This window comes from Protopterus annectens, chromosome 7.part0, assembly GCF_019279795.1.
Source record: "Protopterus annectens isolate FY-2018-M chromosome 7.part0, PAN1.0, whole genome shotgun sequence".
Taxonomy (NCBI): Eukaryota; Metazoa; Chordata; order Ceratodontiformes; family Protopteridae; genus Protopterus; species Protopterus annectens.
Genome location: NC_056739.1, coordinates 254,813,687 through 254,840,655, shown reverse-complemented (window position 1 = coordinate 254,840,655; position 26,969 = coordinate 254,813,687). Strand labels below are relative to the sequence as shown.

The window sequence follows — 26,969 nt, the reverse complement described above, 5'->3', positions numbered from 1 at the left end:
GAAAAGGAGAACAAATTTAATTTAGCTCTACATGGAGCTTATTAGCAATTTCATCACATGACAAAACTGCAAGAGGTTGACTCACTCCAAGGATTTTAACCTAGCCCCTGACTAAACAGGCCATACTGGAGAGGTAGATATATCTCCCAGAGACTGCCACTTCTCTGGAACAAGCTTCCAATTCACATGAAACAGAGCCCCTCACTGAACCTCTTCAAACGCAACCTAGATCAATGGATGGGCAACCATAAATTCACTCCTAGGGGTGATGCCCATGTCTGTCCTGAACAGAGGAAGTCAGTAATAGCGACCATCGACCCTTACCTCTGCAAGCTTCACTCACCTAACCACAGACCACTTGGGCAACTTGGCATAAATATGGATAGGTTTATAAGGGCTCTAGGGCCGTTAGTATAGTAACTTCCTATGAACCCATGAATTGGGAGACAGTAGAAGAATTAGTTTCATAAGAAAGCATTGCTGATTACTGATATAAAAGTAGTATATTACAAAATGTGCTCTGAAGAACCCACAGAGGATTACAATTGGATCTCCAATTGTAATGATATTATTATGAGTTTGAGACATAGAAACCAAGAAATTCACCTCAAGAGTTTTGAATGGCAGTGACAAACTTAGCGAGTACTGTCACACAGGCAGCATATGCATATTTCATTTGTTTAAAAATTTGTTGGGGGCTGACAAAGGAAGAAAGTCGGGGACAGTTTTTGAAAAGTCACTTACTGGTCACATGTTGTGTACAATAAGAAGGCTGATCCAAGCATTTTTGACTGACTGTAATCTTCCATGGAAAGAGCAAAAATATGAGGCAGAAGTAAAGAGTAAAGGAATGCCTTGTGAATGAGACCTGACTTGCAACAGTGATTAGGGGTTGAGCTACAAAAGTGCTATACAGGATTATCTTTTCTCTGATACTGTAGTATAATTACAGCACTCCATATACTATGTTAGTTTTGTGTGTTGTCTACATTACTACCACCCTTAGTAAAATGAATCATTGCAACCTTTTTAAAAAGGTAAATCACAATACAAGATGCAACAACAGTAGGTCTTTCTTGGATAAATGAACAGTAGTTTTTTCTTTGGTAAATGGTAAAATACAGAATATATGTAAATATTTATTCAGTCTTTGTCTCATAAGAGTGAGGCTGTGAAAGAATGTAAAGAAATAAGACACTTGTCACGATATAACTGCCCCAGGTTCATATAATATTGATAAGCTCATGCTGTTGCTGGCTCATTTTTCTATTCATTCATTCATTCATTCATTCATTTATCTATTTTTATTCATTCATTATCTGTTACATTACTATATATACTTCTGAGACATGCACACTTATTTGTGGTTAATTGGTAAATGGGAAATGTTTTATTTATAAACCATTCATCATACACATTCATTCAGTGATACAGACATAGACTTAATGAGCTTTGAAATATGATTTTATTTTTAAATATGATACACATATTCATTAAGTAAATAATGAAATTATTATATGCAACAGATATAAAATTATTGTACTGCAGACTTTTTTAACAATGAACTAATGTTCAGGTTTTAAGAATAGTATTCTTTTGAATTCTATGGGTACCATCTTCATGAAATGCAACAAATCAATTATGGTGTTACTGCTCACATTCATTAAATGGTGCATTGTATGAGTCATAACTGTGATACTGTCTAGTAGTCCATATATAATGTAGAGGAAGAATAAAGAGAGGCATCATTTGATGAATTTATTTAATAGTCACATAAATGAATGATTTGTAGTATGATCTAACAAAACACAGCACAACTGTGAGAAGTCATAATACATCAGTTTAACAGGAACTAGTAATGTAGTTGTAACAAATTATCAGAGACTTACAGATGCAGCCCCAAATATACACATGTATCAGTTACAGTCAATTGTACACCAATATAATGTAAAATTAGGAATAAATACATATGTGTCAGGTCATCAGTAAAATTTGAGGTAAACATACAGCTCATATGGAACCTAATGGATCACTTTGAAGTCACTGGTAAGAGAGAAACATTATTAAGCATTATTAATACAAGGATTATCACTAAAATGTAAACAATGTAATGTAGAACAGAACAAGTAAAGATAAGAAAAGGTAACTGGCAGACATTACTCTCTGTATTACTGCCATAAGAAAAGGTAACATGGCAGTAATACAGAGAGTAATGTCTGCCAAAGAAATATTGGACAGCTGAGAGTGTGTGCGTGCGTGCATGCATGTGTGTGTGTGTGTGCGTGCATGCATGTGTGTGTGTGTGTGTGTGTGTGTGTGTGTGTGTGTGTGTGTGTGTGTGTGTGTGTGTGTGTGTATATATATAAAATTAAATGCCTATTTCTGTGCCAAGAATCAAAAGATGATTGTGAAAAGATAAGACATGGTAATAAAGTAAGAGAAGAGGGAACTTTTGAATGGCATTGTAAGTTACAGTCAAGCAGCTATATAGTAACAAGTAACTACAGTGACATTATGCATTGGAATAAATGGAAAGTTTAATTGAAAAAAGTAAAAGACTTGTAGTATATATAAAACTGAGTGTGAAATGCTAAAAACTGACAGTAAGGACCCACTGCAAGTTTAAATGTGTTAATGCTACAAAAGAAGGCTATTGGTAACTGGCTTATATGAGAAAAAATTATTAAATGATGAAAGACAAACTGGGGAGGACAGCAAAACAGAAGGAAGCTTGATTACTGTAGAAAAATACATTATGAATGAAAAACTCACTGGCTCCATGGCAGAAGCATAGGTGTCAGGGGGGCTTCACAGGCAAGAATATGAATGATTGGGTAATGCTAGCTCATCCACCTTAGAGGGGGCAGATCAGCTCAGCCACTGTACTGATGACACCAATCATGGACGGCAGGGCGCCTAAAGTGTTGATGCCTAAAAGTGGTGAGACACTTACCCAGGAGGTTGCACCTGTGCTGTAACATGCATGCACCTCCTGAAACACAGCAATTCTAAAGCATGCAGTCTGCCAAGGTGTGAGATTAGGACACTACAGGGGATCGGCTGACAGACCGACTCCCTAATTCTTTACTACAATCTCTACCAGGGAATGAAGAGGTGCTCACCCTGATAGAGGATGCATTATATGGTCACTGAGGGCATCACTGGTCAGATCATACATTCTGGCAAAAACTATTATGCCAGAGAGAAAGTTAAACAAAAGAGTACAGTTAAGAGAAGGATGTGAGAAGGGATCAAACTCATGCACAGCTGTAGACGATTACGTACATGCTAATTTTCATGACAGTAGGATTAAAAATAAACAAACTAAGAAAAAATGGTAAAAGTAAAATATCTGGAGCATCTCAGGATGGATGAAATGTATAAATAAAATGCCACAGCAGTGGTAACTTTATTCTTGGAGTGATAAATGTCTAAATTACACACACAAAAGCAAGTTATTACCCAAAGAAAGTATTGGAAGAACAACTATTTCATCTTATCAAGTTGGTTTATGTTTACTTACATACTTTCCAGAGCAGTGGGGAACTGCTAGGGTTAGAATACACAGTCTGAAAAGTCAAATGACAAATCTTTGCACAGAAATAGGCATTTTAAAGCAGCTTTAGCTTTTATTTGGGCATAATTACCTATGTGGTCCATGAATTACCAAGACTGCAAAGCCCAATCTTGTTTGTGTAAAAATATTTTTTTTTTTGTGAAGATTACCAAGGAGCCAGCAGAGGACAGAACTAGCTGTCCCATACAAAATAACCAGTTAAGAGCTGGTTGCAAACAGACAATCGAGAATAGAAAAAGTATATCATTGTTACTTGATAGTGATCTGTTATTGTTAGCATAGAAGAAGGTTTCAAATCTGTCCAGAGGTTAAATCAGCTCACAAGCTGAAAGCTATCCGAAATCATGGAAAGAACATCTCCTGTTACTGCACAGAAGCATTCCTCCTAGCATGTCAAAACTCATTTTGCCAGATGAATAAATTCAGTCTCTAGCTGATGATGATTCTCATTAAACTACTGGCTGAATGAGCAATACAGCAGGAAATTATCCTGTGATTACAATGGAATTCCCACAGAATAGAAAGAATCCCAATACAAAAGGGTTTTGCTTCATCCATAGAGATAGCCACCCACTGATGAAGTGACACCCCAACCCAATATGCAAAAATGTGGAAAGAGAGGTTGTGGATGGACAGATCTGTAACATGCATGCATGAACGAACACACACACACACACACACACACACACACAAATGGAAATAGGCATCACCAATGGGAAAATATATAAATCACATTTGTTCACCCTATGCAACACAAATGACTTGCATAAAATTGTATGTTATTGAACTATATAATTCACATCCACTGCAGAATATTGCACAAAAAATCCTCAAACTCAAGTTTATTTCTTAAAAAAGTAAAAAAAAAAATAGTACAGAGATACTTCCATCAAATTAACAAGTAGAAAATAACCCCAGCACAAGTAAAATTAATATATTCTTGAAGCAGGCCACATAAAGCACTAGATATAAGTAAATATTGCCTACTGATCTAAAAAAACAGTTACAGTGCTAAAGATATAAACATCTGGGTTTTTCTGTTGTACTGCACAGGCATGAAAACAGTGTGCTCTTCTGTTAACAACAGGCAGTGATGAGAACTGCTAAACAGAACTATAGAATATATAAATACTATTGCATTAAATGAATCCTACTTCTTAAGAATTCAACAGACTTACAAAGGATGGCGGGTACCTTGACACTTTTTTTAATGATCTTTTTCTACATCTCTCATTCTTGTAGATTTCAAAGTCTTATTGCTATGACTCTTGATCTGTTTGTTCCTCCTGTACTGAGTTTAATTGGGGACAGGGGTATGTGAATGGGACTAGCATTCAGGTAGGCATAAGGATACTTTTGTGCACCTACCTGTGTTCATTTTTGAGATAGCTCCCTTGTCCTTTCAAAATGAGGGTATGGCTTAATTCAGCCTCAGATCGGGGTCATTTATGCTTCAGAATGGACTCTAACTGTCCACAGCCTAAGGGAACACACATTATTATCCCCCTTCTTTGCCCTATCAGGACATCATCTAAAGGGGATATTTATCTAGGTCCTATACTCTTGCCTGATGGGGTTATACTCAGCTGTATCACCATAAGAACTGTGTGTGTCCTTCTGTCCTGTGTCTCCCTCACATGCATGGGCAGAAGCTGCCATTCCCTGATTGAGAAGCCACTGTCAGTATTCTTCCAAGCCCCAGCATCCTGCCTGTTTGCTATAGGCCTTTCTGTCCTAATAATGTAGCAGCAGAGAGCCAATGAAAGGATCCACCTCTCCCTTCTCCTCAACAATGGTGACTTTTAGCCACTCATTTCCCAGTCTGTCCACCTGGTCTTTCAGCACCTAAGCAACGACCTAAGCTTAGGTCATGTGAGGAGTAACTTGTCTTTTCTCCTTGTACACCAAATAGAAAAACCCAAAATCTTCCCATATTAAAATAAAATAAATGAATATAAGCTACTAAAAATCATGGAAATGATAAATGCTCTGTAATGAAAAACAATAAATTACAATAAAAAAAGAGTGCACAGAGAGAGAGAGAGAGGCTATCTACTAAGTCTGACTAGAGTGACTAACCAATCAGAACAAACAGAGAATATATGGTAGAAAAAGTCTGTGTGAAATTAGAGGCTCCCAGGGTGAAAATATTGTGAGATGAAAAGGATTCACATAGTAGTTAAGGTCTTTAACTCACAGAAACAATGGATAAGGTTTGATTCTGACCTCTGGTTATTGACTAGGCTTGTAATAGGCTGCAGGCTGGTAGCCAAGTATTTTCCTATCAGCCTATTATCATCAAGACAGAGGCTGTTTGAGATGATACAATCAGAGATGAATATTTATTAAGTCTGTAAGGTATGCAATTTTTGAGCTTTTGTCTTCAAAAGAAGTTAAGGTTTTAAGTAAAGGCCTTTGGCTTGTTTCCTGTAGAAAGGCATAACTTACTCATACATGGCTAGACTTGAATTTATAAAGTAGAAATTTCAATCTAAAGTTTTTAATACAGGATAAAGTTGTAAGGAATTTTGTTAACAATGAATTATCAGAAACAACTTGCTTTATTCACCCTTAATTCAAGCTTTAAGAAACTTTGAAAATATATGTGAGGTAGATACTGGAGAAGTAAGTAAACTTCCAAGAAAGGAAAGATTTAATCATGAAAGAGGGGTCTATATCAGAAGACCGAATGGAAAAAATATTGAATGGCAAAACAGCGAAAAGACCGGACCTCAAAGTGTTGTTTGCTAGATCATGGTACAGTGAAGATTGGGATATTTGCCCTTTCCTCACTGGAGTGTGATCTTGGAGTTGGTATATATATTTAGCGGAGGTATGGAGGGCAGAGCCCCCCACAATAGCAAGCTTGAGATCCGGTCTTTTTGCTGTTTTGCTGTTCGATATGTTTTCCATTTGGTCTTCTGATATAGACCCTGAAAGAGAACAGCATTGTGGTCATTAAGAAATAACATAAATATAAAAGCAATAAAAACTGATAGTTTATAGTATATTAGTTATGAAAATAAATGGTTACTTATATAATATAATGTATTTTGAAATTGCTGAGTTACAGAGTTGTGATCCAAAGAGAGATTTATGTTGTATTTCATCATATTGCTTTAGCATTATTGTATATATTGCATAATTAACTTTTTGATTCTAGCATTTTTTTTGTAGAGCATTGTAAATTAAGAAATTTTTTTTTTATTTTGTCTAAAAAACCCTACCCTTCAGAATCACTGTTGCTGCAGGTGGGTAAAAATGGAGTAAATATCCTTTTTTGGATGCAAAGCTGAAAAAATGTTCAATCCACTCAAACATGGTTAGATTTAGCTTTATAAAGTAGAAACTTCAATCTAAAGTTTTTAATGCAGGATAAAGTTGTAAAGAATTTTGTTAACAATGAATTATAAGAAAACAACTTGCTTAATTCACCCTTAATTCAAGCTTTAAGAAACTTTGAAAATATATGTGAGGTAGATACTGGAGACGTAAGTAAACTTCCAAGAAAGAAAAGGAAACATTTAACCATGAAAGAGAATAGCATTGTGGTCATTAAGAAATAATATAATTATAAAAGTAATAAAAACTGATAGTTTGTGGTATATTAGTTATGAAAACAAATGGTTACTTATATAAGATAATGTATTTTGAAAATGTGGAGTTACAAAGTTGTGATCCAAAGAGTGATTTATGTTGCATTTCATCATATTGTTTTAGCATTATTGGATATGTTGCATAATTAACTTTTTGATACTCACATTTTTTTGTAAATTGTAAATTAAGGGCATTTTTATTTTGCCCCAAAAACCCTACCCTTCAGACTCGCTGTTGCTGCAGGTGGGTACAAATGGAGTAAATTTTTGTTTTTGGATGCAAAGCTGAAAAAATTTGCTCAGTCCACCTCAGATGCATAAATGGTTCTTGGTGCTTCCAATATGAGCTAAGCATGGTTGAAGTATCTCAACTTTCTTTTCAATTACTTTTAATAGCTATGTTTTTGGCAGTTGTTATAGAAAGTGTTGTTTTACCCATCTCAAAAAATTTGCAAGATTTTAGATTTTATATTGATCTTTTTTTTTCTTTTTGTGTTCTTCATGAAGTACTATTACACTGTTATGAGTTGTACTTTATCATTTTGAAGAAGTCAAACTGGAATTAAAGAATGTAAGTGCTAAATTAATTTGTTTTTGTCTTCATATTGACTTGTTTGCTTGTTTTAAATTATTTGCCATTTTGCAGACAATTGATATATATATATATATATATATATATATATATATATATATATATATATATATATACAGTCTTATACTTCAATTTTATTTCACAAAACTATTGTCTATGGTATAATTTCAGTAGGCCATGTCTAGAGGAGGTTATCATGAGATCTGTCCCTTCTCTTTAGTACATTTATACCTTTGATAACCCGTCAGGATCAAACCTGGCCATTTTGGAGTAAAATTAATGATTTAATCCTTGAGTTATTGATTAGATAACACATGATCTATTATATTTTGTTACTACAGTACAATATAGTGTGTGTGTGTGTGTGTGTGTGTGTGTGTGTGTGTGTGTGTGTATCGAGAGAGGAGGTTTGTAATGCAAAAGCTGAAGAGTAATACTTCTGTGGGATGTGGAATAAAAACAGTATGCGATTATAGCTTTTCTATTTTTTCTTTCCTAATAAATATTTCTTAGAGTTCATCTCTGGCTTTAACAGAATTATATAACACTTTGGAAAAAATATGCAGCTAAGTAAACCTGCACTGGAAGACAAAATAGCAAAAATCTCTACTGCAACCATAAACTTCCCTTTTGTACTCAGATATGCTGGTACAAAGGACAGCCAGACTGTTATGAAGACAAGTATACTGAATGTGATAAACTTTGCCTCATTAAAGCTGTCAGGGAGTTTTCGAGCAAAGAAAGCCACAATTAAACTGCTAACTGCCAAAATTCCCAAGTAACCAACCATTAGCCAAAATGCAAGCACTGAGCCTTCATTGCATTGGATTATTATGGTATCAGGTTTAGCTGACATATTCATTTCCTGGAAAGGAGGTGAAAGAACCAGCCATAGAAAACAAATGGTTACTTGTAAAATACTACAGGAGCAAAGTATGAAATAAGGCAGCCTGGGTCCTACCCACCTCCTCAGGTTACTCTTAGGATCTGTAGCACTAAATGCAATTGCTACAGTGATTGTCTTTGCCAGAACACATGAGCAGCTCACTGCAAAAATGACTCCAAATGAAACTTGTCGGAACATGCACACTGTGGTCACTGGGTAGCCAATAAATAAAAGAGAACAAAGAAAACATAACAGTAAGGCCAGTAAGAGAAGGTAACTGATTTCACAGTTGTTGGCTTTCACAACTGGTGTGTCTCGGTATTTGATAAAAATTCCTAGAATTAAAGCTGCCATCATTGAAGAGGAAATGGAGACTGCAGATAATGCCACTCCCAGTGGATCTTGATAGGAGAGGTATTCTGTTGCCTTCAGGATGCAGACATCTCTTCTTTCATTTGCTTGGTAAAACAATGGGCATTTCATGCAGTCTACTGAGTCTGAGGAGGAAAAAAAAACATAATCTGCATTTTACCTCTGTTAAAAATCTTTTAAAGTTGATGCAGTTTGGTTAATGTTTCATTATACTGCAGATTAGTTAATAGCAATATGTAATATTAAAACTGAGTATTTAACTTTGGAAACTAGTTGGATCATGAATCACAGTTGCTCAAAGTAAATACTGCATTCCTTTTGGCTTATATAAATCTTAGCCATTTATTGTACAGGCCCTTAAAATTCAGGCAAACAACCAACAAAAAGTTAGGTCAAAAGATATATAGCATGAAATGTTCACAGCTGAGAAGGAATATGATATGCTACAGCATAGCTGTTCTTCAGGCAATTGAACAATTAATACTTTTCATGCATGTGTCTCTGTATTAAGATAGTGTTGTGGGGATCAAGTTCACTTCATGTTTAAGTAGGTGAGATAGAGCTCTTCAACTGGATCATTCATTTTGGTATGTTTGAGATATTTTCATATTGTTTAAAAGCTTGCATGTACACTGTAGCTAATGGGACTTTCCTTTTCCTGACTCACCTATAAAAATGTTTATTTCTTTGGCTGTTTCTTTTCTGCTGGTATTCTGAATATTTTTTTACTTAATCATCTCTTAATTTTCCATAAACAGGTCCACTACTTAAACAGTATTCAGCTGTATAACAAATTAGTTGTCATTTTTGAAATCCAATGACACCAAGTAATTTATGTATTTTGAAAAAGTTAATTTAGTATAATTATTTATACTGTTCCCTGCTCTCAACACAGGGAAGAAAGTCTATACCTTGGTGAATGTTTTATTTTTTCAATTATTTCATTTTTTATTCAGTTTTAAGAGGCACAGAGTTTTCTTATACTACCTCCCCTGAATGTAAAAAGCAGCTGGAAGTTGCAACTGAATGCCATCATACAAAGTGAAAAAAATGCTTGATTGTAAACTTAAACTATAAATAAATACATAAATAATTAAAACTACTCAACTAAGTAGAAGTCTAAACAGCAAAGTCAAATGTCATCACTGATTGCTGCTTATCTTCCTCCTTCCACATTTTCACTTGCCCTTTTCCCTTTCCTGTCCCCAAAATCTTTTGTACTCCACTATACCCCCTTCCATTCTCCTTCCTATGTTTCTCCTCAAATATCTTCTATTTTACCCACATACTACAGAATTATTTATCTTGTTTTTGACTAATTGTACTTTTTTATCTTGGATACTTGGTTTCTCATATATATTATGTTTGTTAAGGATTGTTACATATGTCTTGAATCTTAATTTTTTTGTATGCTTCCTGGACAGGCCTCAGAATGGTCCACTTGGCTCAATGCTCCAGTCTAGTTAGCAAATGTTAAACAAAATAAATAAAAAAAATGAGAGAATGTGTGAGGCTATTTCTAAATTGCAGCAACTATATGAAAATTGTATGCAAATGCCTTTTCACACTGACATATTTACACACCCATGTTTGGCACAAGGGTGTGTGCTTGGCTTGGATAAATATTCTACTACCAAGATATATTTTGCATTTGCTCTATAATAGTTTTGTGGCTGATGTATGAGATCATTTTATAACAGAATGGAGCCAGCAACTACACAGAGTGATTCCCACATATGGCATGTTTAAAATGAATCATACTGCATGCAACCATAACAAAACTAAATACTAATAAATGTGCTTCTATTGTATAAAATTAAAGGTGATCTAAGTTTACATACATTTTCATGCAACCAGTTTTATATACTTTTCCTTCAAAATATCCATAACTTTGTTTAGAGAATCCCTTTGAATTGGCAATCCATTGGCAAAATGCACACTTTAACAAGGAAATCCATATCTCAATAAAAATTAGTTAAAACCTAGACCAAGTTGATATTTTTGAAGTTCCCAAGAAGACATACCCTGTATGACCTTTGTCTGATATGGTTTGCTAAACCTAATATTCAGAATTATATTGGCAGTTTCAGAATTCTACATGAAGTGCTTTAATCTGCCTGATCGTATTTGAAAATATGACAATGAGAATAATTCATTCAATGTGCTGTTGACTTAGCATATAGTATGGATGTAGTATGGATTTCATCATGAAGCACAACTTTTCTCAAGGTTGTGTTCTTCCACCCTGTTCTCAAGGCTTTGTTCTCAGTAAAAGTAGAAGACAAATTCAAGAGCCAGAGAGTGCAAAGAATGTATGCAACAACAGTCTCATGACAGACTCACTATCTTAAAAACTTTTAGTAGACAAACATAATCCTTACTCTGGACTGGGTAACTGATGAGACAAAAAGAATTTAAATTTTGCTAACATGGAATCAAAAGTCTACATATTCACAGGAAATGGAAGCTGACTGGATAAAGTTACTAAGATTTAACAGATTATCATAGAACAGTAAGATGATAGTAACTGCATTTTTAACACAGAAAATACAGGAACTGCATTTAAAACTTAGGACAAGGAGAATTGCTCATGTTCAGAAATCTCTAATGACAGGTAGTTCAGATATTATAAATGACAATGGTCTGCATTCTTTTTTTCCATACTATACTGATGCCATCTCCAAAATGGACCAACATAACTTGACTGGGAGATCATTTGCATACAGAAAGTAGATAAAGGTCTACTAGCAACCAAAATCCCAGGCATATATTGTGCAAACTAAAATCATTCACATTTAATGAATAGCTAATTGATAATGTCTGTTTGCATCGTGATATAAATGTTAAAAGTATGTTTATAAAATATTTACCATAATTATTCAGATGATGTGTTCCTGAGGCAAAAGACATACAACCTATTATAATCAGTACTGTTTTGGCTCATGTTTCCACTATCCCTACTGATATTGTCACCTGGCTAATAGAGGAGGCATGATTCCTCTGAAGAATCCAAATCTTTATTCCAGGGTTTGCAAGCCATATAATACAGTAGGATTTATACCACAAGATATGATCCAAGTGGGAGGAATGCTTACTAGGAAGTACAGGACAGAGTTGATGAGATGGATTTGTCTGAAGAAGACATCAGAGGTTAGAAGGAGAGTTGCCATCATCTGCTAGGCAGGTTTTGCTCAACTGGGAAAAGATTGAAAACTTGGTGGATGTTTGAAGGAGTTGGCATATTATATTCAAGAAATGTAAATATTATCTAGAAGGGGTCTGACAAGGAAGTAGGCTGAGCAAGTACTTGTTAAGAGGATCTATTATTTTAAATGTGTGAGAGGCAGAGCGATGGAAGAGTTTGATTGTGCACACACTAAGTTGAAAGGTAAAGATGGAAGGGTCAAATAAGAAAAGAGGATGGAAATGAAAGCTATAGTTGTGCCTTGGTAAAGAAAGGGAGAGAGTAGACTGTTAAACTATAGAGGAGTTATTGAGTGCTAAACTGAGTGAAAGTGTGAAGACTGGTAGAGATGGGTGAAGGCTACCAGCCTAGCCAAATAGAATTTGATACATAATTCTGGCATTAGTAAATATAAATGTAAAATACAATATTGTGTCTTAAATGTAAAGAAATGCTGTTTCAATAAGGTAGCAACATTGCCATCTGCTGTAAGGAAAACTAAGCCAAGTATTTCAAATGTTCTTTGAAATTAAAATTATGTTTTGTATGCTCTTTGATCTCCTTAGCTTGGAGCCATTTGGTCTGGGCTGTCACATTATTTCTATTGTTTTAACTTAAGGAATAATTACTAAAGTGTACATGTGAAATGTCTTTTATTATTGCAGTTTCCTGAGCAGGTGTTAGATTGTTAAATAATGTAGCCTGTTGGTCTGGAAACCCCATACTAAGTGTCAAAATGATAAAATGTGTATACTTGTAAAACCTAATTGTCAAAATGATGTAATCTGGGAGGGCCCATCAGAAATGTTGTTAGTGATTTTAAAAACTATTGCTGAGAAAGAGACTGTAAGCATTTTGATCTTGGACATCTAACACAGCACAGCCTTTGCTCTAAAGTAAGCTATCTTAGAAGTATGTTTTCTTGTAGAAATAGCTAGGACTATAAAGATTAGATTAAGTGTTTTTTATGTTATGTCAGAACTGTACTACTGAATTATTTTAAGTTTCTGTGTGATCTCTGAACTCCTGAATAGCAATGTTGTGTAGTAGTATTGTCTTGTGTTTTTAGTATTTATTATTAAATATTTTAAACCCTATTCAACTGTGGCTGGTTTATGTAGAGATAAGTTAAGCTGTAGAGTACATTGCATATTTATAGAGTTTATTGTACAAGGCCACTCTAGTATGCCTTGATTGATTAATCACACTACTATTGGATAATAATATTGCACATTAATAATTGGACACCCTTTTAATGGCCTTTGGGTAGCTGATAATTATTAGCTGGTGGTGGCAGTAATTACTACCGTATAATCTGGGTAAAGGGGAACAGCTGGAGAATCTGTGTCAGCCTTTCCCAAGAGTGTCTGTGAAATTGTATAAATACTTATCTCAAATAGTGTGTGTGTGTGTGTGTGTGTGTGTGTGTGTGTGTGTGTGTGTGTGTGTGTGTGTCTGCGTGTGTGTGTGTGCGTGCGTGCGTGTGTGTGTGTGTGTGTGTGTGTGTGTGTGTGTGTGTGTGTGTGTGTGTGAGCTACTTGGGCAGGGACACAAAGCACTGGTTGGACACTGGAGGTTAGCTTGCCAGCTGGGCTGAGATCTGAACCCTATAGCTGTGCCAGTGGGGAGTCTTATTGGGGACCTGGGGAGCAAGGGAGTAACCATCCCCAGACTGACTGTGATATCTGTGTGCACTTAAGGGAAATTGTACTTTACAGTGTGTATTTATTATCCTTTCCTCTCATGTGAGATGCCCTCTCTGGTGTTAGTGGTGAGGATTGAGGCTCCTTGATTGCAGGGCCAGGGCACGGGCACCACAGAAAGCACTTTACAGATATATATTTGGTGAGATGAAGTGATGTATGCATCTAAAAGAAATTTGATGAGTTAGGAAGGCTTTTGGAGAAAGGTCAGATCTATTTTAATAAAGGATTGGGAAATGAGAAATGTGAATTAAAACATTATAAGCTCATCAAATGAGAGGGAGTAGTGGGAGGAGACTGGCAGACATGAGAGTAATGAAACAGAAACAACAATTTATTTATTTATTTTATTTTATTTTACATTTGTTGACCGGGCTAGTCCAGCTGGATAATTTCCATTTTCAGTAGAGGCCCGGGGAGAAAAGCTCCACACTTGAAAACAAGGTTAAACATTTAAGCAACAATGCATACATTTTAGTCTAGTAAAAAATACAGCTAAAAAAAAACAGATGAAAAACAAATAGTCCTAACTATATATTAAGAAAGGTTGTATAAACATAATTGTTGAAGAAATTGTTTGTACTTTTTTTTTTTTTTTTGGAACAGTACAGTAATTAAGTAATTTGTGATAGCAGAGAAAGATAGGGATATTTAAATAGGGAAATATGACTGAAGAAAGGAAAAGTCATTTAGTCTGGATTGGTACAGGAGTAGAGCCAGAAATTGTTCAGATGTAATAGAAGTTGTTTTAAAAAGGTGAAAGGAGTCTAGTGAGGTAATGTGAGGGGAGGTTATTCCATATTTTCCCTACGGAGTTTGAAAATAGACAGTTACCTGCTGAATTTGTAATTCTAGTTGTGTTGACTTGTAGCTTTTCGGCAGATCGCAGCTGTTTCAAGTTATTGTAGGGGGTAAGGAGGTTACTGAGAGCGGGTGTTTTTGTTGGTTGATAAAGAATGTTATGTGTAATTAAAAGTTGCTGATAGATGAGCTTGTTAGGTAGTTCTAACCAGTGTAAGTGTTTTAAGTTCTGACAGTGGTGAGTTCTGTACTGGGATGCTGTGGCAAAACGGGCTATATTATGATAGGATGTAGTTAGTTTTTCAGGTTACTTTTAGAGATTGGTGTAAATAGAGGAAGCATACAGTAGGGTGGAGATAAGATGTGATTGAGCTAAGGTGGTCCGTGCTTCTGGTGTAAGGAAGGGTTTGATTCTGTACAGTGAACCTATCTTTTTATTTACTGCTTTTATAGTGTTATTGATGTGACAATCATAGTTAAGATTATTATCAATAGTAACACCAAGCAGTTTGGTAGTAAAGTCTGGGGAGATAAGAGAATTGTCACCTGCAGTAATAGTAAAATTTAGTTGAGAAGATTTGTGGGTAGGTGAGAATAGTAATAGTTTTGTTTTCTTGGAGTTGAGGAGGAGACATCTTTTTGAGAACCACTGTTCGACGATCGAAAAGGTAGATTGTGTGAGTGACTGGAGTTCAGATTGGGTGGAAGCTGTGTAAATGATGGTAGAATCATCTGCATATTGTATGCAGGTAGTGTTTTGGATAGATGATTGAAGATCATTAATAAAGATAGAGAATAAGAGTGGACCTAATATTGATCCTTGAGGTACTCCTAAGGAGATGGGTAGTAGAGCAGATAGAGAATTTTTCCAGAGTACTGCTTGTTGTCGGTTTTCAAGGTAGGATGAGAACCAGGTTAAGGAGGAGAAATCCAAGGCAAGTGATTTTAGTATGTGTAGAAGAAGTTTATGGTTGACCATGTCGAAGGCTTTTGACAGGTCTAGGAAAAGAGAAGCAGTTAGTTTGTTATTATTACGGTTACAGTTTATGGTATTAGTAAAAGAAAGTAGTGCAGTGGTAGTACTATGTGAGGGTCTAAATCCATGTTGAGTGTTTGCTAGTAGGTTATTTTGAAAGAGATGGTTAAGTAGTTGTTTGTGTATACATTTTTCCATGATTTTAGCTAGTGGAGATAATAGTGCTATTGGGCGAAAGTTAGAAAGGTCAGTGGATTTGCTTCCTTTATGTAAGGGTATGATGTGTGATATCTTCCAGATTGCTGGAAAATCACTTTCTTTTATGGATCTGTTTATTAGGATCGAAACAGGGTAGGCTATAGCTTTTGCTGCTACTTGAAGGAATTCAGCAGGAAGCTTATCTGCTGAGGGGGTAGTGGGTTTAAGATTTTGTAAGAGAGATTGTATGTAGGAGGTGGGTATGGGTTGAAGTTGAAGGGAAGGAAGGACTTTGTTGGTGTTACTTAAGATCAGTTGGGAAGCATCAGGTGATAAATGGCTTGCTAGTGTTTGTATGGAAGTAGTAAAGAAGCTATTGAAGTTATTGGCTATTAAAGAGGGATTATCAGGGTCTAGATTCTGTGGGTTGGGTGTTACTACTTTGCCTGGGGTAAGTAGATAATTGATAGTAGACCAGAACTTTTTTGGTTCTTTTTTTGTGGATTGCTGAAGTTCAACATAGTAGTTCTTTTTGTCTGAAATAATAGCATTTTTGGTTTTGTTTCTCAGCTCTCTAAAGGTTTGATAATCTGTTGGGTTTCTAGAGGAGCGCCATTTTTTCCAAGATTTATTTTTAAGCCTGATCTTTTGTTTAGTATTAGAGGTAAGCCAAGGTGCTGCTTTGGTCTTAGCGGAGCGGGGCACACAAAGTAGACCAGAGGAGAATGGAAAAAGTATCAGGGAAGGAAGGGGGAATCAAGGCAAGAGAAAGTAGCCTAGGAGGAGAGGATAAGACAGAGATAAAAGGAGGAAAAGGATTAGGGTAAGAAGGAGAGAATAAAAGTGTAAGGTAGAAGTCAGTACTAATATCCCAAATAGGGATGAGGAAAGGATAACATCTAGTGGGCAACAGTGGTAGTGCAGTAAGCAAACAAGGGAGCTACCAGGCATGGAGCTGTACTAAAAAGGGGGAGAGAGGATAACCTATGTAGCCATCCAAGGAGACTGTGAGGGGAAATGAAGGAATGAGGAAGGGGTAGCTGCTGGCTGCTTAGCTAGTGGCAATCTGAAAGCCTAGCAGGAACATTTAGTTAAAACATAATATAGCATGACTAGGTAGACATACTCTCTTGTTTTCTGGTGGTAGAGGGTGGTAGGAGAAGACAATGTCCTGATCGAGTCCAAGGGTAGTCTGTGGAGAACACCCTAGTAGTGAAAATAAAGGGATACAACCCAGGCAAAAACACAGGTTCATTGAGGGGATAGCTGTTGAGGAGGGAAAGAGGACAAAAAGATAGTGTTAGAGTACAATATTGACATACAGGGATGCAATTCAGAGTCAAAATGCAGTAAAATACAGGTTATGCAACTAGTAAGCAAAGCAATGTTACATATAGTAGATTTAACTCATAAGGATGTACATACTAATGGTGAACAGTACATTTCAATTACATAAGTGTATAGCTATTAATATAGAGCCTAATGTTACAGCAATCCCCACACTAACCAGGGTAAAGCAGTGAAACGCATTCGCGTTTACATGAACAATTCAACAGAAACACTTTCCAGTCCCTTTAGGAGGTGTAGATGGTGTAAATAGTAAAATAGAACACATAGCAAGTCATAACACGGAACGCTTTTGCGTATACAGAAATAGGATGTATGAAAGCAGTAAGTGTAAAGACTAGCATAGGAGCAGTCCCACTGTAAGGCAAAACCTGATAACTAAACACATACACGTTTAAGTTAGCAGCAAATACAAGAGCAGTCACTTTAAAGGCTAGCCAAACTATCTAAAAGCATTCACTTTTGCACAACCAGTAAGTACTCATAGGCTGGAACAGCACAGCATACAGAACCAGCAATCCCTAAAACCTTCAACGCATTCGCGTGTGATGTAAAGGGTTCCTATACAAGCTTAAACAGTAACAGTATCAGAGCAGTCCCACTTATTTAGCACCACCTGAAAGCTAAACAAAAGCACTAGAAGAAGGCAGGATAAGTAGACATGCTTCTTGATGGTTATAAAGAGAGAAATCTGGAAGGTATGTAGCATGCAGGTTAAAGAAATAAAGGAACAAAACTCACGTTTTAGAGTTAAGGTAAAAAAAATGTTTGGGATAAAGGTGAATTAAAAGTTATGGAAGAGTTTGGAAGAAACCTTTATAACTCTAGGCATAATATGAATGCATGGGTGGCACAGAGGGAAAGGGAGCTGGAGATTTTGACAATGAATAGGCCTGCAGAATATTACAAAAGGCAGTAGGGCCTGTGAGTGCATGAAGATAAATATTTGAGGTATGGCAGGTAAATCTCTCAGAACACTCCATGGCTCTGGAGCATAATTCCCATCCACGTTAAAGCACATCCCTGTCCATATTCAAGCACAACTTGGTTGGTAATAGAACATTTACTCCAGGACTATCCCCTGTACTACTAATGGACAGATGAACCTCCTAAATGCTTTATTCCACCCATGTATCCCCTCAAATTATGAATGACATGATCTCAGTAGTTCTCACTAGGGGTAATATATAATTATTGCCCATGGAGTAGGTAAGGTGAATCTAACAACAAATGAGATAGGTTAATTCATGCACCAAAATAGAAACTGGTCAGGTTTAAAATGGCCCTCAAGGGCAGCTAGCCTACTACATGCCTATGAACCTACTATAGATGGCCAGAGAGTGAGATGATATTGAAAGAATTGCAAGTGACTGTAGAGTTTCAAAAAAAAAAAAGAACGACTTCAGGGGAGGATGGTATATATGTGAAATTATGCAGAAATATTGAGATAGTTCCTCTGCAGTACCTCAGGGGAATTTTTAATAAAGTGAGAAGGGCAAGGTATTTATCATAACATTTTATTCTTATTTCTCAAAGAGGTATAGGACATCCTATTTCCCTAAATAATGCAGATGAAAAATTGCTAGCCATAGATTTAACACAGGATGTTGGTCATTCCAGGTGTGGTGGAAAGATGCCAGAGGTTTGTAAAGGCTAAAACCACTGAAACTAGTTGGCAGTTATTAGGGGAATTGCTGGAAAAAGCTCAGAAACAGATGTATACGCATGTGGGAGCCTGGATTCCTTGCATCACCAATGCTTCCTATATATCTACACACACACATATATATATATATATATATATATATATATATATATATATATATATATATATATATATATATTCTTCTTCTTTTGGCTTTTCCCAGTTAGGGGTCACCACAGAAGATCACCTGTCTGCTCGTGACTGGCAGAGGAGTTTTACGGTGTCGAGTTGCCAGCCCGGCACCCAACCTTCCACAGAAAGCACATACTCACACCTAGGGCCAATTTTAGAGTGTCCAATCCACCTACAACATGTCTTTGGGATGTGGGAGGAAACCGGAGCACCCAGAGGAAACCCACTCGACCACAGGGAGGACATGCAGACTCCACACAGAAGGCACTCCAGCCGAGGATCGAACCAGAGAACCTCTTGCTGTGAGGTGGCAATGCTAACCGCTGCACCACCGTGGCCACCCATAACATATATATATATATATATATATATATATATATCAGCTCTGAGGCTGCTATATGCCAAAATAAAGGGAATTCTGCAGCATCAGGTTCAGTATATATTCTCATTAGTCTCACTTTGATTCTTGTTAAATTTACAGCATTTCTGGCCTTCAGAATGAACTACTGTCAATAAAATATTTTCTACAGCTTTGTATTTTAACTTAAGTTGCAGCATTTACAAGCCTTAGTATGTTATTTTTTAACAGTGTGCATCATTTTTCAGAGAGAGATAATGCAAGTTTCCCATGTTCTGTGCTGTCCACACAATCCACTCACTTTATAGGAACTTTATGCACTGTTTTCCTTTACTTCCAAGTTATGACTGTTAGCTGTATTTCTACTTGTCATCCCTGTTGGTTCATTTATGACTGCATTCTGCTCAAACTTATCTAACATTGTATATAAAGATATTACAAACCACATCAGAAGGTAATTTATCCAATAACCAGTTTAGCTCCCAAATATATGGCATATTTCTTTTATGTGCCCTGCAGGAAAGCACAGTAATGTTATTGTATACAATAAATAATAGAGATATGCTTACCACTGTGGTTTGTAATTCCCCCTTCAGAGCATATGATGCAGTCAAAACAACAGACAGACTGCCCTGGTCGACTAGCTTTGCGATATCCTGGTGAACAACTCTCAGAGCACACAGACTGGGGAGTCTAAAGAATAAACAGAAAAGCATAACTATCAATCTGTCTATATGCATGTCTTCTCCGCTGCAAGTCACTTGAATAATTAGGATGATGATTTATAATATCAATCATGATGTATAAAGTCAAATGGTAAACAACTGGGTAATTTTAAATAAAGTAAATGATGCCTCCTTGTGACAAATATTTTAATTAAAAATATTAATTGCCTGAAATCAGTATTGAATGCAACATATTTATTTTAATCATGCAATATCTTGACCACATCCCTGGTGAATACTATCTTTTCAGTTTGCCTTGGCAGATTCATATAAATTGTACGACCTCACAAATGTCATTTCATGTATGTTGTATTCCTTCTAAGCCAACATTTTAGTGGCATGTGCCCTGTGGACATGTATCACATGAAAAGAATGAACCAAGGTTTTTCTATCAGGTCTAAGCAGGAAGTATGATAATGTGCAGTTCAGAGCCATATTATTTGAGTGTTGACATATTTTTTTAATTTAAATTATTTATTTAGTGAGTTGAGGAGATTAGATTCATAATAGAGGACAAAGCAGACTTTTTTTTTTTTTTTTTTTTTTTTTTTGCTTCTCAACATAAAATTGAGGGAGGAGGGCAACAGATCAGATTGGGGATAGCACAGGGTGAAAAAAATAACTAGCAAAATCTGTGAAGATCCCATAAGATATACAAGTCAAATTATTCTAATGACCATGTATACCTCGCCATAGACCCACCATAAAGCTTTACATCCTTTCTTGAGGAGGGTAGCACCATTTGAGAGTATCCATCCAAAAATGTTGCTTAACTTGTACAAAGATGGGGGGGGGAGTTGATTGATGAAATTAATCCTCCAATACAATTTATGTGCTGTTTAAGTCCAAGATGTCTGATTCTACTGCTGGTAGCACAGTTTGTCTTATTGAGAAAATGAAGGTGAAGGATAGCAGGATGTCTAGTTGTGTGGTAAGTGTGTCATAAATCACCTCTCAGGAGTCTGTAGAGTACCTAGCCTCTCCTACCAACTACAGCTTTTGACAAGAGATCTTTTTTGTTAGAAACCTTTGGGCCTTTCAAGTTTTTTGATTTGTCTAGTGAGGTACATATCAAAGGACATATATTCTCTAATGGGCCTGACCAGTGCTGAGTATAGGAAAACTGTCACCTCCTTGCATCTGGATGAAGTACTTTTGGGAATTAGTTGTGATAAGTTGGATTTCCTGACTACAACTGCCACATGTTTATCATAGGAGATTGAACTGCTTACTCAGATGCTTAGGCCTCTAACTAGTTTTTAACTTTATAGGGGTGTGTCAGTACTGTAAGCTGTAATGAAGCCTTCTCGTCACCTTTTTGGTATTCAATTTCAGCCTATTAAACATTCACCAAGTGTTCACTAGTATAAGCTCTTTATGAAAGGTACAAACATATTCAGGGATTTTAACAATTACAAAAATCATTCTAGTATTATATATAAAGAGTAAAGTTTTTAATCATCATCCAGCCAAATAAATGTGCAGTCCATGTTTGGCCAATTTCATCCAGTTTGCAGTTGTCTACAGATTTGATTACATTGAGGTCATGGTTTCAGCTTTGAGGTCCAAGAAATAAATACAAATTAGGAAAAGACCAAGCATAGACCCCTGTGGTAAATCCACTGGTTACCTTTGTATTATTATTAGAAGAGGCACCTGCTATGTTTACAGTGTCTTTTCTCTTTCAGCCAGTTGACTATACATGAGATCACATAGGATTCTGTGTCTAAGGTGGTGATAGCTTCTTAACAATTGTATCATGTACTGTCATATTGAATGTGCCAAATGTTACGAACAGCATGATATGTATAGATTGCTTGAGTGACATTTTGAAAGCAACTGACAAGATTTGGCAGATATGATCTACCTTTTATGAATCCAAATTGTGAGTTGTGGCTTATGAGAATTTTTGACATCATAGTTATGACATGCTCCATGATTTTACAGATAAGACTTGTAAGGATGTCTGCAATTTTCTTAGCCTGAGGTGGGTCAACACTTGTAGAGTAGGATCACTACAAATGTTCACCAGTACTAGTGAACATATCATGTAGTTAACATTAGGCTGAACAAGTTAAGGAGAGGTCTGACATTTGCCATGTTTGTTAAATGGGAACAGAACATTTCATTGAATATAATTTTGATGAACAAAAAAACATTGAGTGCTGTTCACTGAAATTAGTTTAGTAGACAGTGGAGTTTGATTTTTTTTTCAACTGTTTTGTAACCTCGTAGCTGGTATATATAATTCTGAGGTGGGGTGCAGGGAGCAAACAAAATTGTTGAACTGTCCATCGAAGGTTGTCTTGAAAAACGTTTTTCTTTTCTTTCTGTTTGCTGAAATTATCTTTGACTCGACAGGAATCCTTGTTAAACAAACTTTTACATTATCAGCTAGGAATGTTTATTTTTGATAATATGGGTAAGAAGGATTCTGAGATGAGTAGATTTGTAAAAGGAATTTCTAGGGAGAAGTTAACAGTAAATTTGTTAGGTAGTGTATTTGTAATGTCCTGCTATTGGAGTAATGGTACCCCATTATGAAAAGGTTAAGACAAATGTGGAGTGTTATCTCTTAATTTTCTAACAAAAATAATGAAGGAGATATTTGTATATGCCAGGCTCCATTGAAGGTTTGTTTGCTGTCTCTTAAAGCTTTTTTTTATTTTGTTTTTAATACTTTGCTCACATGGATGAGTTATATCTGTACTGTGTGCTTTAAGGAATTGTTTTCTTTTGATATCAGTTGACCACCCTGGCATGTTGGTTTTTAAATTTCCAATTAATATTTGACTCTACATTTGTTTAATTGTGTATTAAGCATCCTTAGTGTAAATAGGTGCAGATTCACTGTCAGCTTTTCTAATGTCATGGGTAAATTTAGAGATTTAATTATATCGTTATATAAAGTAAACTTTTTTGTGGTCTTTAAAAAGGGAAGGTGTTGGTTACAACTGATTGCAAATTCTAAGAGTTAATTGTATACAGGTGTGTGTGATATACCTTTAAGAAACTTTCCAGTGAGTCAGCACATGTATGTACATACGTACTGAGCACATGAAAGCAGCAGTGCCATTTAGAGTGAACAGCCAGACTGTCAGCATGCAAGTATGTAGTCAGTCAGTTAGGTAGATAGTTCATTTAAGTTTGATGTTCTTGCTATCCATCCTGATGTATTTCTATACAATAAACTACTTAAACAAACACCCAAGCCTCAACATCTTCTTAATGTATATATGAAGAACGACAAGGTGTCAGAATGGGATCCAGTGTTACAGCCATGCGGCAACAGGTTAATGTTGGAGGAATATACAGGAGAGGATCATTTCTACTGCTCAAACAACTTGCAAAACAGGTGAGGAACAAATTCCTGGTACTATAACTTGCTTAAATGATTTATTTTGCTACAAATATAAAACAAAGTACTCAGCATGCTCAAATGAATTTCTTATTAAATGAAATATCCAGTACTGTGACATATTGATAAGAACATTCAAAATAATTGCGAAAATGTTTGAAACAATATCTGAATTTCATAAAATGTAGAAAAAAAGTGAAACGAGCATATTTTTTGCTATGTGCTACTTTTTGCATTAACAAAAGCTATTCAAAATATTTGATGTGCAAAGTGTTTACTTGTGTGCAGTATTACAGTGCAGTTATTTCACAATTTGCAAAGTTAATGCAAAGCATATTTTGCAAAGTACAGCTGTTTCAAAACATATTTCGCAGAGAACAGTCTTTCAAAGCATTTATTGTGCATTTGAATATTATTACAAGCACCTGGTGAATGTAAAAGTTTGTGCATAATGACAAGGGCCATGCTGCATTGTGTTTTACTATTATCTGTGGCATGGCAGTAGAATGTCACAGACCCACACTGCTTGTGTTTGATAACAAAATTGCAGAAAATTGGAGAGTGTTTGAGCAGAAGTACAATATTTCCATGCAGGCTGATTTTTCTGACAAAGACACACGTGCAAAATCATTTATTCTGCTTAATTTAGCTGGTTCAGAAGCCATTGAAAGAGAGTGTTCATTTGTGTATGCACTTGCTTTATTTGCAGGGTAGGGGGAAGACTTCCATATTGTGGTACCGGCTGAAACAAGGGAAGATCCTGGATGCCTAAAATGTAAATTTAGTAAATTGTGCAACCCCCAAACAAATATTACAATGGAAAGGCACTTATTTTTCACAAGGGATCAAAAGCCTGGTGAAACTTTTGCACCATATATAACTGACTTGAGAAATAAAGCTATAATGCACAGAGTTGATGATTTGAGAGATGAGTTGATAAAAGATAGGCTTGTGTATGGTATTAATAATGGCAAAGTGAGAAACATTTAGCTTTCAGATGGTAATTTAACTTTGAATAAGTCCATTGAGATTTGACAGATAAGCAAACTTACAGAAAGGCACACAAATATGCTTACAAATGAGAATAGCAGTGGAAGGCACAATGACAAAGCTCACATTGATAGTATGCAGCACATGGTTCAAAGAAACAGGCTCAAGTACATGGCAGCTACTCCAGGTCCAGTAACATTTTTTGGGAAACCCCCAAGTCTTTCCAGCAAATTTTAGAGCATGCTCCGTGAAGTGGATACGGTCGTTGAAGCATAAGGGTGACTCAGGAAAGTCAAAACATCTGCACCCACTCAGTTTCATAGTTAACTGTCATAACTGTGATGTAAATCATGAGGCCAAAAGAGAAAATTGCTTAACTTTGGCCAGCAGTGTCGTTTTTGCAATAAGTGGAATCATTTCAAAAGGTTTTGTAAACAAAATAAAGCACATTCTTTTATTAAAAGAGGGCATTCCAAGAGGCAAGTTAATCAATTAGAAAGCTGCAACCCTATTTTTTATGTTGATGGTGTGTTTGTGCTTGGTGAAGCAGTCAGTGCAGTAGATTTGTGGGTAAAGAATGAGATCCTTTGTACTGTTTGGATAGATGGGACTCCTGTAGGGTTCAAAGTAGGTATTGACTCAAAGTGCAATGTTATGTCAGCAGAAAAATTTTCTAGCATAAATTCTGCAGAACAAATTGATTTGACAAAGTGTGTGAAGCCTGTTGCTTATGGTGGTAAAGAGATTCAGACCGAAGGCTCAAGAGTGCTTTCATGTTACTCTGCTGGGAGCAGCTATGACTTGCAATTTTTCATAGTCAAAAAAAACATGTAGTCATTATTAGGCCTTACAGACAGTTTGAAAATGGGACTGCTTTCATTCAAGTAAGAAATTCATCATATAAGCCCGAATGACAGCTCAAATTTTGCCCAGACTGTTTTTTCTGAGTATGCTGATATTTTTACAGACAAACTAGGCAAACTGCCAGTTGGGTACTACATGAAATTAGACCTAGAGGTCAGCCCAGTTATCAGACCAGCAAGGAAAGTTCCAGTAGCTCTGCAGAACAGAGTCAAAGCCAAGCTAGACAAAATGGTGCAGCTAGGAATAATTTGTCCAGTAGAAGAACCTACTGAATGGGTATCCTCCATGGTGGTAGCTCATAAGAAAATCTCAGATGATATCAGAATATGTACTGATCCATGAGATCTGAACAAAGTATTTAAAAGAGTAAAATATCAGAAAATGCTACCCAGAAGTAAACAGTCTTGTAAAAAAGTAGTAATATAACAAAAGCAAGGCACAGGAGTGTAAAAAGGCAGATATAAACAGTCCACATCAATGAGTATTCATGATGATAAAATATATGAAACAAAACAAGGCAGTCTTCACTTAACCAAGTAGATAAAAAAATCTTTACTTCACCAAATAGACAAAAATTCCAATTTATTGGACAAATAGTAAAATTCGGCAAGCGCTTTCATCCTCATGGGCTTCTTCAAGCCAAAACGCTATACATACTTTAAAAACCTTATATATACTTTTTAAAGCAATGACATCATATCCTGTGAAATAATTACATAATATACAATCAATTAATATAAAATAATTAATCATTGTGACTCTACATAAAAAAGACTAACTCATTCTGTTAACCAATTCTTTATATATATTTGATAGTACCACTTGCATAGATAGCATGGTAACTGAAGGGTGTGTAGATGTGTGTATGTATATATATATATATATATATATATATATATATATATATATATATATAAAATTAAACTTTTAAACCTTCAACTTTCTACCTTTCAACATAGGTCTCAGGGGAACTCTATTTTGCCCTCATAAAATGCTGGGCAAAGTGTGCAGTAGGCTAAATAAACAATGTGTTCTGCATCACATGTAGCCATAACATTAAAACTGAAATATTGTTGGCTCACAGGATGTGTAAAAGATGCAGTACTATCTATCATACAACAAAAATTACATTTCCTGCAAGGTTTAGTACAACTTGGTGAGGTGTGGTATAATTTATTACTTATTCTTTCAGGGTAACAGAGGAGTCTATGAAGATTCATACGATTTTTATATATAAATTTAGGTGCCTCTCCTACTATATTACGTAGTAGTGGGTCAACAGTGAGTATATCCCAATGCGTGGAATAAATATTTCTGATCTCATTGACATCCTGTGTATAATATATGGATACCTTAGTTCCATTATGATACCCTGATGTGTCAGCTGATACATCATTTCCATCATTCTCTTCTTCTATTCTACTCATAAAGTAAGGAGAAGCCCGATTGTTCCTAAGTATTTCCACTCCTACAAAGCCTTCATTAATCCCCCTTTGACTATAAGCTCTACCAATTAAATGATGATTAAGATTAGATAGTTCACTATGAAAATCTGCTTCTGTGGGGTTAAGATGAGAGACTCTCATAACTTGTCCTCTCACAATG

At 35.8% G+C, this 26,969-nt stretch overlaps 1 protein-coding gene across 1 annotated transcript in view; it reads right to left on the bottom strand.

The window, feature by feature from the left end:
* Window positions 1-8,246: 8,246 nt before the first annotated feature.
* LOC122805946 overlaps window positions 8,247-26,969 on the bottom strand; it is a 105,021-nt gene continuing 86,298 nt past the window's right edge. Inside the window, exons 6-7 of the mRNA XM_044076191.1 lie at window positions 19,997-20,120; window positions 8,247-9,148 (exon numbers count right to left, since the gene is read on the bottom strand). Of these exons, the coding sequence (XP_043932126.1) occupies window positions 8,247-9,148; window positions 19,997-20,120 (1,026 nt within the window). The remainder of the gene's footprint in view (window positions 9,149-19,996; window positions 20,121-26,969) is intronic.